The sequence below is a fragment of the Syngnathus typhle genome, linkage group LG9 (assembly GCF_033458585.1).
Source record: "Syngnathus typhle isolate RoL2023-S1 ecotype Sweden linkage group LG9, RoL_Styp_1.0, whole genome shotgun sequence".
Lineage (NCBI taxonomy): Eukaryota > Metazoa > Chordata > Actinopteri > Syngnathiformes > Syngnathidae > Syngnathus > Syngnathus typhle.
Genome location: NC_083746.1, coordinates 11166061 through 11181113, shown reverse-complemented (window position 1 = coordinate 11181113; position 15053 = coordinate 11166061). Strand labels below are relative to the sequence as shown.

At 43.7% G+C, this 15053-nt stretch overlaps 2 protein-coding genes across 5 annotated transcripts in view; one reads left to right on the top strand and one right to left on the bottom strand.

Moving 5' to 3' along the window:
• The window catches only part of fmnl2a (formin-like 2a), a 28074-nt gene extending 25618 nt beyond the window's left edge, over positions 1 to 2456 (top strand). For all 3 annotated transcript variants that reach the window (XM_061286490.1, XM_061286491.1, XM_061286488.1), the window contains one exon: positions 412 to 2456. In XM_061286490.1, coding sequence (XP_061142474.1) covers position 412 — 1 coding nt within the window. In that variant the 3' untranslated portion in view covers positions 413 to 2456. The remainder of the gene's footprint in view (positions 1 to 411) is intronic.
• Positions 2457 to 3642: 1186 nt separating this feature from the next.
• Positions 3643 to 12359, bottom strand: prpf40a (PRP40 pre-mRNA processing factor 40 homolog A). 2 transcript variants are annotated; one of them, XM_061286492.1, is made up of 26 exons: positions 12200 to 12359; positions 11163 to 11306; positions 10619 to 10699; positions 10170 to 10251; positions 10076 to 10092; positions 9942 to 9983; positions 9755 to 9865; positions 9429 to 9549; positions 9265 to 9289; positions 8963 to 9181; positions 8781 to 8889; positions 7587 to 7651; positions 7346 to 7510; positions 7097 to 7205; positions 6872 to 7022; positions 6452 to 6585; positions 6169 to 6283; positions 5989 to 6080; positions 5788 to 5904; positions 5558 to 5695; positions 5265 to 5360; positions 5095 to 5181; positions 4941 to 5031; positions 4808 to 4869; positions 4371 to 4523; positions 3643 to 4153 (listed from the first exon to the last, which is right to left on the bottom strand). In XM_061286492.1, exons 1-26 carry the CDS (start codon positions 12200 to 12202, stop codon positions 4064 to 4066), a joined length of 2619 nt encoding a protein of 872 aa, XP_061142476.1. In that variant the 5' UTR covers positions 12203 to 12359; the 3' UTR covers positions 3643 to 4063. The 2 variants fall into 2 exon arrangements, with proteins under 2 accessions (XP_061142476.1, XP_061142477.1); XM_061286493.1 differs by having other exon boundaries at positions 10170 to 10188.
• Positions 12360 to 15053: the final 2694 nt, after the last annotated feature.

Below are 15053 nucleotides of genomic sequence, written 5' to 3'. Positions count from 1 at the left end.
CCACTTTGTCCTCAAAGTTCTGTGCAAACTCGTTCATTGTAACCTGGAAAGCACGTATTTTTAGTGAGGTACTCTTAGAGATGCGATAAAAGTGGAGGATGCATCTTAAAAAGTCATTTTTGCTGCGCTGTAGTCTCACGCATAACAAGTAAACAAATGCTGCCGGCTGCCTAGTGCTGCTTTGACGAACAGACAGACGGACAGACCGAAAGAAATGAGAGAGCAAATTAAGAGGCAGATGGACAGACAGACGGATCTAACAATAAATCGAAAGATTCAACTGACAGACAGGTACTTAGACGGGCAGACAGATAGGCTGCCAGCACTGCCATCTCACTAAAACTGTGATTCAAGTGCCCCCTGCTGGCCGACTGACAGTCTCTTCTGTTTTCCTCGGCGTGCTCTTCGCAGATCTTCGCAATCAGCCTTACAGGCGAGCGGACGCCGTGCGCCGCAGCGTCCGGAGGCGCTTCGACGACCAGAATCTGCGACCACTCAACAACGGTGAGGTGGTTGTGTGATCGACGGACAGATGGATGGACAAAGGGGGGGACAGCAGCAAGTGTTCAGGTTAAGGTTAACAAGGACGAGGTATGGACATGAAAGCCTAATTCAACGCATCGGAAAGATTTCATAAAAGTGCTCCAACGGCTTCATGAGCCGTTAGAGCATTTATTTGCTCGCCAAATGATGATGATGATGAATGTTTATGATGATAGCCATTGTGAGGACAGCAGAGGGACAGACGCAATGTTGCAAGCAGGTTGGATTGGGATTAAGTTGAGAACATGAAAAGAAAGTGAACAAATGGCAATCGGTTCTGTTTATCTATGTGTGTATATACACATAGATATGTCTTCAGGATAATATATAAGGAATATGTATGAAGGACCTGGACTGCTCATAGAAACAAAAAGTGCCTAAACTTTAATTCAGGTGTGTTTTGCATTGAAGCAATTCCAATCGAAGGGCGTGGACAGGGAAGAAGTGCAGCACGAGAGCGAACTAGCTTCAGTTTTGTCGGTTCGGTACCGAAATTCAGTGGCCAAATATTTCTGGTGGCTTGAACACCTTGAAGAATGGTCAACACTTGGGCGGGAATTTTCAAGTGCAACATTTTGCAGAGAAACTGCCCATTTTTCAATGGAATACTGCCCAAATCTTGACACTCAAAAGAAAATATTTTTGCCCATTTTAAGATACACAAATTAATTTTAAAAATGTGTTTTTGAGGTGTCTGAAATATTTAAGATGAAATATTTAATAAGAATTTTTTCAACTTTTTTAAAATGAGTAGAAATTAATAGACATTTTTAAGAAGAATACTGATTCAAATCAATGTGTAGTTCCACTCCTAGGGGGCGGTCCACTGTCTGAAACTCGTGCCGTTATTTAGGTTGGGTGCCAGTACATCTGAATGTTTTAAGCGTGCAATAGTAGACGTTTGATGGCTGTTTGGACGTCGATGACAAAATGGCTTTAGCGCTCTCTAGTTCCCAATGGCTAACTCGTTCTCCAATCTAGGCCATTATACCAATTTTATTTTTTTCCAAGCAATCAAAGTGAAATGAATGATTATATTTAAAAAAAAGGAAAATAATGTCCACAACATGACAATTTAGTCGCATTTTGTACAAAAAAAAAGTGAAGCATTGCCAAAAAAAACAATTTTGAATTTTATTCTCCTGTAAATTTATGACCTCAAATTACTTTCTAATACAATTGTTGCTTCCCTGCGCTCACTGACTTTGGTTTTGTAGTATGATTCGAAAATTGAAATTTTTCTAAATAAAATCTCATGTAATCATGAGTGCTTTACTTTTTTATTACAATGTTCCACTAAAGTCTTGTTGCATGATATTCAGTCATATCAAGCATGATCGTTCCTGCCAAGTTTAGAGCCTGATGTCAACTGGATATGATTTTCATTTTGTAAACATGTACGCATCATTCCTAAGACTGCGTCTATCAAATGTTCATTCTATGACCACTGAAGTTACTGTCATCTCATACCTGGAAAGAAAAGGCAAGAAAATGTTTCCCAACTGTACAGTTTTTGCTACAAACGGTTTTGTTTTGTACTGAAGTCACACGACTAGATGATTATTAAAATTGTATATAATGTTGAAACCTTTGCCTTGTGCTCTACAACTTGAATGTTCTTTTGTAACTTATAGTTTGATTTTGTGTGTATATTTAAAGCCAAATGCAGCCAGGAACGACCGAGTATGCTTATGACTCAATTTCTGAGGGCAACTTTATGGTGGGGATAACCTACTTAAACACACACAAGTCCCTCCCAATGAACTGGAAAGACTGCCATGGTTACAATTACCAGAAATGTATTTTAGATATTTTTGCGCTCACTGCAAATTAACTTTTTCTGTGGTTTGTTTTGAAAACTAGGAGATGTTACATTTCCAATAAAAATGATCAAATAAACAATTTACATTGTACTATGGAATCCTTGTTTTTTTCTTACATAGAATGGCCACAAAAATTCTTGACACGTACCAAAAAAATGCAGTTATTAGGTACACCTGAAAATGGCGGTGTACCTAATGGAGTGTCTCTGTGATGTCACAGATCAACCAGCCAATCAAAGTGGGGGTGAGGGCAGGTGTAGCACTTTTCACTTAAGCTTGGGCCTGATTTTTCCCGAATGAAGTGGCCTGTTATTAGGCACACCTGAAAATGGTGGTGTACCTAATGCAGTGCTTCTCAATTATTTTCTGTTACGCCCCCCCCCTAGCAAGAAGAAAACTATTTGCGCCCCCCCCCCTCCCCACCGTGACTATCCTAACTTGTCTTGTAAGTCGTAAAATGTTGCACTGTTGCAAACGTGACAGAAGTAACAATGAGTGTCACTGCCCCCTGCTGTAGCAGATGCGCAATTACACTTTATTCTAGTGCTGCCAAAAAAAAAGCCTGTTCCCCAGGGTCACATGCGCCCCCCCAGGTATAGCGCTCCCCTAATATGTGAGGACAGGTATGGCACTTTTCACTTAAACCAGGGGTGTTGACCTCCAGCCCTCGAGGGGCCGCGTTCCAAAATGTTTTCCAAGTTACCCTCGTTAAACACCTGCGTGAAAAGATTTTGTTAATTTTCACGTTCTGCAGGACGCAGGTGCACTTAACGAGGTAATCTTGGAAAACATATTGGAATGCGGCCCCAAGGACTAGAGCTTGACACCTGTGACCTTTGACATATTTCCCTAATAAAGTGGCCTGTTATTAGGTACACTTGAAAATGGCGGTGTACCTAATAAGTGTCCAAGTGACGTCACAGATCAAACAGCCAATCAGAAAGTGGGGGTGAGGCCAGGTGTGGCACTTTTCACTTTCAGTTAAACTTTGGCCAAGATTTTTCCCTAACGAAGTGGCCTGTTATTAGGTAGACCTAAAAATGGCAGTGTACATAATGGAGTGTCGTGTGACGTCACAGACCAACTAGCCAATCAGGAGGTGAAGGTGGATGTGGCACTTTTCACTTTAGTTTTTTTCCCTAATGAAGTGGCCAGTGATTAGGTACACCTCATGGACACTTCAATAGGTACACTATATGAGGCAAAAATAATATATATAATATAATATATAATATATATTAATATATATTTTTGAATAAAAAAAAGACCATGTATAGAAACTGAAACATTTTGCTTTATTTAATAAATGTCATCTTTCAGAAGTGAACTAACGAAATAATGTTTTCATGACATTACATTTGTTGTCATAAAAATGCTGATTGTGAAGTGTTAAAATCTTTATTACGTGAAGTCTTACATTAAAAGCTAGCGTCTAATCATCCATCCAATCAAGAGACTTTCCTTTGCAACTTTTTTTGTAGTTACTGAGAGGCAGGCACTGGCAATTAAATTTAGCTGATGAAAAAAGTTACTAAACAATTACTAAACAAAGCCCCCCCCCCCCACACAAAAAACAACAACAACCAGCATGACTGAACAGAATTAACAAACATCTTGGAAAATAAACTCCGGTGTCCGAGATTCCGGCGGAGACCTGAAGGGAACGCTATGCCCTTTGAAAGGAATGCAACATGTCATTACGGCGCATCCAGCTGCTCTAGTAAAGTTCGTCTTCTTTTCTCCAGTTCGCCTTCGCTCAATTCACTTCCTGACGTATCCCAGCCACCCTGGGAAAAAAAGCTTAAAAGTTCACTAAACTGTTGAGCTCACTTTGACCAGGCAGAAAATGGAAGCTTGGAGCTGCTAATGTGGAGTATTTTTTTTTTCTCAGTAGCAAATACCCACCAGCAATCGTTATGAACATTTCCTTGAACAAAATGTTTTACTTTGTTTCGATCATAAGCAACATGTTGCAGATGAATGAGTAGAGGAAAAAAAGTTTACCTCCTCCTTGGCGGCTTTGCCTTTTGGTGACTTGTGCTTGGCGTCCGAGTGCGACTTCCCTCGGGCCTTGTCCCCGTCTTTGTCTTTATCGTTGTCTTTGTCCCTCTTGCCGTCTCGTCCTTTCTTGTCAGCTACGTCCGAATCAGGTGAGCCCTGATGGACAAAATAGCGTCCCATTAGTGCACCTTGATGAAAACACACCTTAAAATGTACCGTAATTTTCGGACTATAAGTCGCACCGGAGTATAAGTCGCACCAGCCATAAAATGCCCAAAAAAGTGAAAAAAACAAACATGTATATGTATATAAGTCGCTCCTGAGTATAAGTCGTCCCCCCCCACCCAAACTATGGAAAGAAAACGCGATTTATAGTCCGAAAATTACAGTAATCTGTTTTTTTCTTTCTAAAATACTGAACGCTTATTAAAATTACTTACAGACTTATGTCGTCTCTTTTTGGCCTTCTTCTTGTGCTTCTTAGATTTCTTGTAGCTTCTCTCTAGGATTAAAGGTGAACAAAGAAGATGAGCGGGCACGTCACAAGCGAGGAGACGGGTTCTCCCGACTCACCGGACTCGCCACTGGAGGAGCGCTCCGATGGGGTTTTGGACGCCGAGCGCTTCTTCTTCTTGTGGTATTCCTCCTCTTCAGACTCGGAGCCCTGAAGATACATGGAATGATATTCAAAAAAATGGCAACTGGCAGATATAACCCCGGGACTGACCGATCGAGAGCGGGATCGCTTCCTGTGGTGCTTCTTGGACTTCTTGGAGTGCTTCTTGGTCTTGGAGTGATGATGCTGGCACTCGTGCTGTCAAACGGCAAGGTAGGAATTGGTTCAAATGAATATTAATACTGTCAGCCCACTCTCACTTGCACTCCACTCCCACTCACCTCCAAAACATGCATGAAGTCCTTGAAGATCCTCTTCCTCTCTGACTCCAGCGTGATGTCTTCAAAGGCCGCCTCCTTCAGGAATCTCTCTCTCACCTGGAAAGGGCAACATGCTATTAGGAGAACCCTCAGAGAGCTCTTTCTGGTGGTAAGCAAGAGAATCAATGTCCTGGGTGCTTTTATGTTTTATGGCTTCAATAAAATAGAATTATGAGGCAATGACTGCCTTTTTTTGGATGTTTGTTTTCTGCCAATAGTAGTTTCTTCCAAACATCGACCAAAGATTCACTCACGGCTTCCCACCCGTCCTCTGGCTCCAGGGCAGGCGTGGCCTGCTTCAGCATGGTCTTAAAGGCCGCCTCTTTCCTCTTCATCTTCCTCGCCTCCTCCTTCTCACGCTCGCGCTCCCTGGCTTCTGCCTTCTCCAGCAACTGAGCAAAGAAGTCAAATCAAACCTTCATCCTGCTAGCCCAATGAATCCGTTTGACCGAGCACACAATAATTTGAGTCAAGAAGCGCTTACACTGTTGAAAGCCAACTTGATGTTTCCGGCATCGAGTGTGGTGGCTCTCTTGTCTGAGCTGATGACGGATCCAAAGTCCTCAAAGCTGGTGTTCACTTCAACCAGATAGCTCTTGTCCTGTCCAAGCATTAAAAAAAAAAAAAACGCAAGTTAAAAAAGCAACAACAACGTCATGAGCACACGGTGCAGAGTTGCGGCCACCTTCAGGATGTCTTTGATAATCCTCTTCTCATCGTGGTATCGTGCCTTCAGGTCTTCCACATAGAATTTGAAAAGGTCCAGAGGAGTGGAGCCTGTAGAAAACCACAGAGAAACGTGGACTACTCATTGTGATGTGTTGGACCATCTGGAGACATTGTGTGATGACGGTCCATGTCTTACCTGGCTGACCCAGCATGTTGGCAAAGCGGATGTCCGAGCTCAGGGTGGGGTACATCTCCATCCAGGCCGACATGGAATGAAGCTGGCCGTGGTCGTGGAGTTCATCCAGAAATTTCTGTGACAAAATGCATAAGCTGTTTTGGCCGGGAAAAAACAATCACCTGGTTGGCCCAAATTTTTCATTGGACTACTCAAGTATTAGTGACACGCCAACTTAGAGTACGGCCCCAAAACCTTAGCAACTTCAGCACCTGATGGACTTTGCGAGTGAGCAGGAGCTGACCTGAAAGGACTCCCTGTTCTTGCGCTGACGCCTCCTCTCCCTCAGAAGACTCTTCTGCTTGTCCTCCTCTTCTTCCTTCTCCAGGGCACGGATGTGCTCCTCAAAGCAAATTAGCGCGTCCTCTTTGTCCATGTCTGCCGGCACAAAAAAAAGGATCATCATAATTGAGCATCAATAGGTTGAATTGTTTGGTGAATAGCTGAGGATAGTTTGCACAGTTAAAAAAAATAAAACAGTGGTCCATCTCACAACTTGATTGAGATAAGGACACAACCTTGAAGCCAAGTGAAAAAGCCCCCATCCCCACTGGCATGGACATTCTGTAGTGCCTTGGTACCATGCTGCCACAAGATGGCGCCAAAGCAATACCTTTACTTTCACAAACAGTGGAGAGTTGACTCAAGAAAGAAAAATGCATACTTTGCAGCTCTTCATCCTCAGCAAAGGTGGGATTGTCAAGCAGGTACTGCTGAGCCTCTGACCAGGTGGTGCGGTAGGTGACGTTGGCCATGTTGTCCAGAATGTTCTTCAGGGCTTCCCAATTCCTCTTTCTCAGCTGCTTGGCTTGCTCCTGAAGGTGGCAAAAGGGCAGTCGGAAGTCAGCGGGTGGCGCCGCTTTATGAGATGCTTCACAGCGATCCAAACCTTCTCCTTCTTGGCCAGGTAAAACAAGACATCTTCATAGATCTCCTGTCTGTCTCTCTCAGGAACGCAGCTCCACACCTCCAGGTCGTTGAACATCTGCTCTGCTTTCCTGCAAATACAGAGAACGGTCATGTCGGAGAGTTTTGTGGAAGCTATGGCGATGCCTTGCCATCACATTTGACTATTCAGGGAACCCCAAATCAATACACCCAGATGAGGGGGAGAATTATTTTTTATGTGAGAACATACTTGTATCTGGTGGTGGACGTCATCTTTTCATGGCTCTCCAAGAACCTCTGGAAGGTTTCTTTGGACTCTTTGTATTTAATCCTGGCCTCCTCTTTTTCTTCCTTCTCCGTCTGGACCTTGTAGGCGTTAAAGGCTTGCTTCTTCTCACTCAGCTTGGGGAGAGCGCTTGAGAGACAAAAAAATACAATTAAAGATCGGTATGGTTGACACCTGATAAAGCTCTCATAGGACAATGTGTCACCTGTAGCGGGGGTCATTGATAATCAATTTCATAGCCTGTTCCCATGAAGAGTTGGAGGACACACCCTGAAAAACAAGGAGAAAGGAGCGTCGTAAACCGATGACAAAAGTCCAAATGATATGCTGTTTATTTTGTGGATGCGAAACAAAATCAATTGTCGCCGTTCCTCGTTGTGACTCAGACGGTGTGCGGCAGGACTCCCCCAGGAGCCGCATTTTCATAATGACTAATAGATGCGGGCTTAAGAGGTGTGGCGCGGCAGTCATTCAGGGAAAAAGTGTCAGCTGGGATTTATGAAGGCGCCCTTTCCGCTCGCCCAGGGAGGTGCTGCGGCATCCGTTTTCTACGCACTGGACACTTGCCGCACTTATTGCAACTCACTGAAGCGTGTCGGGCTAACTCTCGCTTGGTCCCAATAAAAACTAATCTGGAAGACGTTACCATTATGATCTTCCAGAAAATGGCAACACTACAAATTGTGCGCTGAGCAGTAGAATTAGTAGAAAGTCATTATAGCAGCAAGCGCGGCTGCGAGGTGTTGAGTCACTTTCCCCTGACAACAGGAGGTGAAAATCAGCTGCTCAGCTGCAACCTCCGGGTGGTGGTGCTGATGATGTGGCCGATTAACACATCAGGCGGGCGACCACCGGGATGAATTGTTGCAGCGTCTTTTGGAATCCTTTCGACTAAGTGAAGCAACTGAGGCTGTTGCTTCAGTCTCATTTCGTTTGCCATTTCAAAATCAAGACACTCATCATAGCTGAAGGCCCCCCTTAACCTCAATCCCATAAAAAAAATAAAAAAAAGATACTTAATTGTCCGTTGCTGTCCCCCATTAAGAACATTCAATCGAATCTTTCCTTTTTCCCCTCAGTCATTTTAACGACTTTTTAGTAAGGACTGGAAATTAAAGCACTTAATACTGGAGCCACTTTATCTGATTAATAGGAAGTAGAAAACTAATGAAACTGAAAAAAATCAACAGCACATTGCTCATATCAGCAAGACCTTTTGGGACTGAGTGTCAAGTACTGGAGTAGTCTGTGATACAACTCGCAACTCTCTCTAGATGACTACCAAGAAAAAAGCTGTCTTAAAAAAACATGTGCACTAGGAATGCACTGTATATTTCTTATTATTGGCATTTTAAAATCCAAGTGTATGCTTTTCTTTTAGCAGTCTTGCCACACTTACCTTCTCCTTCAGCAGCTCCTTGAAAGCCTGCTTGGCTTCCTCTTTGGTGTTCCATTTGAAAACTTTTTTTTGAATTTCTGGACGTAGTTCTTCCTTTGTGGCTTCATCACTGCGGGGGAAGAGCATGTCAACCTCAGAACGTGCGAGCATTTGCGACCACCCAAACTGCAAGCGAGTTCTACCTGGCCGGGGCTTCCGCGGGGGCGCCAGTCTCCGTCGAAGCCACGGGTGCGTCGACGGTCTTGACCTCAGCCGTGGGCTGTGAGGCCACCAAAGACGGTTGCTCTTCGGGGACGACTTCGACCGGCTCCGCCTCGACGACGGGGGCCGCAGCCACTTGTGTGGTTTCGACTTGCGGCGCGGGTTCGGTGGCGACTTTAGGTGCCGCTACTTCTGTCGTCCTACAATCGTATCACAAGATTAATACTGGTTAAAAGAAACAGACGAGTGGCGTGCCAAGTGAAGGTAAACGGGAAGCACTTACCCATTCTCCTCAGCTTTAATCATGGCTGAAATGGGGGGAAAAGGAGAAAGCCGTTAGGATCTTTTGGTTTCAACAACACACGATGGGGCATGCCGCGTTTCACTCGTGCGCCAGGCTTTGTTGTGGAGGGCATAATAGAACGATTGAAGGCCGATGTGTGATACCTTCCAGATCCTCCAGCTCTTTGGGCTTGGTCCATCGTGACTCCTTTGTCTGGGAGTTGTAGTAGTACGGCTTCCCCGTGTCGGACTTGTACTCTTTCCAAGGACATTTGGATAACATTTGCTGAGGGACACAGACACAAAGATTTCTTTTGTGGTAAACATTGCACACCACAAGCAAAGCTTTGAGAGAAAAACTTGTTTCAATTTGGATACACAATCAACTGTGTGTGTATGTGTGTGTGTGTGTGTGGGGGGGGGGGGTAAATAAATGGGCTCAACATTTAAGGTAAACCGTGAGGGTTAAAATAAATAAAACATTTGCGTACTTCTGCAGGAGACTTTAGATCCTCCGGTTTTTCCCAGGTGGACTGTTTGGTCTCCGTGTTGTAGTAATAGGTTTTTCCATCCAGTGATTTGTGTTCAGTCCACAGCGATTTCTAAGATAAAAACAAGTTCATCAATACAACAGCAGAAGTTTGTTGCCCGTTTACGAGTCCGCCCCGATGCACAAACCTTCTTCGGCGGCTCTTCCTGTGGAGATCCATTTGTCGTACTCTGCAAAAAAAAAATTAAAAATCGCGACGCTTAAAAAAACTCAGCAGTTATGGCTTGTTGAAATATGTGCAGTGCAACTCCAAGACACTTACGGTGGTTCCTGGCGCAGCTGTTGAAGCAAAAGCACAAAGTTAGCAAGACGTCAACTATAAACTATCAGAGTTTTGGTGAAGTTAAAGAACTCACCCGGGGTGTCAACGCCAGGCTGTTGAGAAGACAAAGAAGGACTAATCAACTCTTTGTTCAATATGTCAACTACAGCAGCTGTCTGGAAAGGATGAATGATGACAGCGTCCAACGGAATTATTGTTCAACAAACGCAATTGTGTTGCTTATTAGGGCAACGCATCCCAACACAATTGAGTTGATTAATGCTTGGCTGAAGATGCTGGTTCGCACTCACAACCAAGATATTAAATTACATTACTCGTTCAATTAAAAGTGATTCACAGCTGAACAAAAGTGGCAAATAAAAGTGTTCATTGTCATTCCAATCAAGAACGGCTTTGCATGTCTACAGCGGCAATTTGTGTCCGACCCAAGTGTTACTTCGCGGCTTGTGGTTTATTTTGAAACGCGAGAATGTGATGAGACAGCGTGCTGATGGTGAAAGGCGGAGGAGAGACAAGCGTTACCGGCCCAGTTGGCTGCACGGTTGCAGCTGGCAGGCGAGGAGGCAGCATCATCCCCATCATGGGTGGCATCATACCTTGAATCTGTGAAAAGAAACAGGATAAAATATTCATCTGGCATTTTCAGTCCCGAGATCCGGGCCTTAAAGCTCTGTGCTGACACGGGAAGGGGGGCCGTGGCGTGAGAGCGCCTGTGCCAAGTGAGTTAATGGTGCGATGACACTGCATCCGATCTGTGAACGCGTCGCCATGCAGTACACAACTTGTTCAAACTTTTCATTACACGAGTCTGGATGGCAGATGCTCGCACGAGGTGACAAACTCCACACCAGAAATAGCGCAATTCTCAAACCCTGTACTGCAGCAGGTATCCAGTCTAGTGGATATAAAAAGTCCAATGGCAGGTTTTACGCAGAAAAAGAGTGAGACCAAAATAAATCATTTTATAACATTTTCCACCGTTCGTGTAACCTGTACAAGTGAATTTGGGGGTGGTGGTGGTATTGTTTGGCTAGTGCCAGTAAGGCTCAACTAAACCTAGACTGACCTGTCCCATAGGAGGCGCTGACATTGATGGCAGCATACCGGGTGGCATAATACCAGGCGGCATGGGGGTCATGCTGGGCGGTCGTTGCCCCATCGGGGGCATTCCCATTGGAGGGAAATGAGGTGGTATTCCAGGTGGTCCCATCTAGAAAGAACCAGAGTGGAAATGAATAGATGTCACAAAGATTGGCTTCTGCTGCTGCCATGCAAGGCACTGCACGGTCCACACTGGGAACAAATTGGGGTCTCGTGTCTTGCTCGAGGTCAGTTTCACACGGTCACCTGGGTTGAGGATTGATCTCACTAGCTTAGAGTTGAAGGCGAACACTACCACTGAGCCACACCGCCCAAAAAAGGGGTTACAGATCCCTGAGGCTACTACACATGGATAAGGTAAGGCTTGGCTCTAGTCATTATTGGCCTACAATGAAGAGAGAGGGAAACACCACATACTGGTTCAATCAATTGTTTACAAATGAGTTTCGTTTTTGAACGGTTTTCTAAACCTTTTCTAAATGATCAGTTAAGTCCTACTCTCTCGGAAGTCATCAAAGGCTCATGGGCGTAGGAATAATGTTGATAACTCCGCATGAAATCAATAATTCCGACGAGGTACAATAAACTCCGGCATCAGAGTGTGTGTATGTGTGTGGTGACCCATGGAATCGTAGCTATCTTGAACGATCCAGACCACGCCACGTATTATTAATACATCTTTGTTGTAATGTAAAGTGTTCCATTGATAAAATTGACCGTTGCAAATAGTATGAAGAATTCTGAACAGAACAAAGTCGGATTAAGACCACTTTTCAGGATTTAACCAAGCCTTTTGGGCCGGTGTGTGCGGGGACGTTAGCAAGATGCTAACGCGAGAAGCTAATCCGCATTTTCGAAGTATCCAGAATATTAATTTTGGCACAATGAGGATAAAAACACACTCCCTTGCTTAAAAATAAGCAACAGCGAGCAAAAAGTCGAGCCTAACTTTTTCTTATTATGTTGTAGGCGGTAAATTGTTTTGAATGGTGCTAGACTCACCATGTTGATCAGAGGGGAGCTCCGAGACACGGGAAAGCGCTTCGCAACAACGAGCCACGCGATTGGCTCAACTCCGTCAATGCTGAAAGGTCAAAGGTAGACAATTGAGAGCATCGTTCTGCGTCATTATTGCGCAAAACTGCGTATACTTCTGATTTTGATTCCCTTTCGACCATCTTTGTTTTGTACCATTCCTCTCCTTCTTTTAAAACATTTCTTGCTACCTATCCTCCACTCTCCCTTCCTTTTTCTTCTTCTTTTGTTTTCATCTCATTTCTATTTCCATCCGTTTCCTTTCTACCATCTTTTTATGCATCCTTGTTTTCTTCCTATTCTTCCATAACATCCTTGTCACCTTCCCTCCTTTCTTTCCTCCCAATACTACCCTTTCTTTGAGTTCTTTCCCACTTTCCATTTTCCTCCCTCTCTTCCTTCATTCATTAAAAAGTGTACATTTGTCCTCCCCCTGTTTAAGTGTGTGATAATAATGAATTATTAATCTTGAATCATCCTCATAAAATACCGCAAGAGCTTGGTGAAATGTGTCAGCGTTATTGGTGGCGCACCCACAAGTGCTGATTTAAAAGGCAGGAGGGAGTGGATGGTTTTCAGACAAAGCAAAATGACTTTGGTGTATTGGGGTTCATTTGGAGGAATGGCAGCAATTTCCCAATTACTGAAGATTGTGAAGCAACTCTCCCAGCCGTATGTTGCTGGAGTGATTTCCTATGATAGAAGGAAATTAGGTAGTGGGCAATTTTGCCGCCACTTTCCTAGCACAAGAAAAACGAGCTCCATTACTTTGTTACCTCAGGTAAAGGCAATTCTGCTCATAAACTTTGCATTATGGAGTCCGGATTCAATAGATCAGCTGTGAGAATGTGTGATCACTCTGTTCTTTAACCTGGCACACCTAAGTGGCGATATTAATCTGTTCCATCCTCCGCAAAAACATCACCAACAAAAAATGGTAAAGGATACAAAAAAATAGCATTCAGTAGTACTGAACTTTATGATACATTCAAACTGACTGACATTTATTTTCATCACGGCTAATTATACACAATAATATAGGCATAAAAGGATGGTTGTTTGTTGCGATTGTATAAGGACTGACGTGAGCTATAGTTTTTAAAAGATTCATAATTCAGCATGAGCACAATATACACACAACAGCAATCAATCAATCAATCAATCATCATTTGGACTGTGGCAATGTATTGACGCTATGCTAACGCTTCACGCTGTATGTTGAACTCAAGTGCATTCTTCCGATTTGCATCGATTTCAATTGTTACAAAACATAAAAGAACATTGACACGAGTCGATAAAGCGGGATCAACACGATGAAGTTACATCTGCACGTCAAGGCCTTGGTGTTCTATTTCTGTTTCCTATCCTAGTACACTTTTTCCCGTGCAGCGCTTGATTGCAGTGTGCCAGATTGATCGGCAGTGTATGAGCTTGTCAATGTTGCCCCGCCCGCAGTCCTTTTGGGTCGTTCCTCCCTGCACGACCCCCTCGCTGGGAGCCCGGCGCGGCTGACCTGCCTTCGGGGCACTCTTCTCTCATCTAACCATCGGCTTCCTGTCAAGCACGTTCACCGTAACCATCAACAATACACAATCGCATTCCTTTCATGACCCGCTCCAAGGAAATGAGGAGCACTTTGGTCTGATGAGACAACGTTGGTGCTAGAAAATATCAGTCGTGCAATCTGTTCATTTAGACTGATAAATATTTATTTAGTGGGCAAATTATGACCCATGGGGGTGACAAGTTGGCATTATTTCGATTTGTCATTTTGGTTTGTTCAAATGTACAGTATTGATTTTTGTTTTTTATATTCATTTACGTATCTTGGGAAACAATTTGTTTCGGTTTGCTGATTCATTGTAAATGATGTCAAGTAAACACTCACAGTATGTTTACCAAATAATTGTAGTCAAGAATGGGTTAATTCAGCTTTTTTAGACTCTTTCGAGTTATGTTTATGTAAGCTCATCCGTGTTTTGTCAGGCTTCCCTAGATGAATATGACAGGGAAACATGCTTGTTGTCTGCTGAATGTCAAAAATAAATGTCAGACACACGATGAATGGTAGTGTTGGGAGATAAGTCACGGTCGGCAGGGTACGTCTTGTCTGATTGTCCCGCTTGTCATCGGCCCAAAGAGTTTTTCTGCTGGAACACGTTGCCACGAAATGAATTGGTCTGGCTTCTGTTGACGTGCTGTCGCCATCAGCGCAAGACGGAGGAAGCATTATGTTTCACGCAGCTATGCGTCACTCATTTGCTTGCATTGCCACACGACCCCCCAAAAAAGTCAATTGAGAAAATGAACGTGAGAGTAATTTGTGTGTGTGTATGTGCTACTCGATATCGGCTGAGTACTCAAGACTAACTACTCGTACTGGTATCGGTGTAAAAACAAAAACGATATTGCACGTCTCTTATTTGAAATGAACAAAATTGACTAATGTGTGAAAAAATTTCAGTGGCGCATGTAGGTGAAAAAACTCGTGCGTGTGCGTGTTTTAGGTGTGCACATGAGCGGAAAATTACACTAATTGTGTAGGAGCTTTTCAGCAGTGTGTTGGTGTGCACCATCCTAATGAATATTAGTATTCAAGTCATTCATCAAAGGCCTTTAAATATACATATATGGCGTCCCAATACTTAAGTGCTTTCATTCAATATGCAGCACACAGCAGCAAAACAAACATTTGCCTTGAAGCTTGGAAGATTTTTTCCAACAACAGCTCGTGTTCAATTTCAGATGAGGCTCGGCTTGAACTAAAACACCTCGCGTGACAATCAAGTTAGTAAATGTCTTATTGTTATTTTGTGACGAT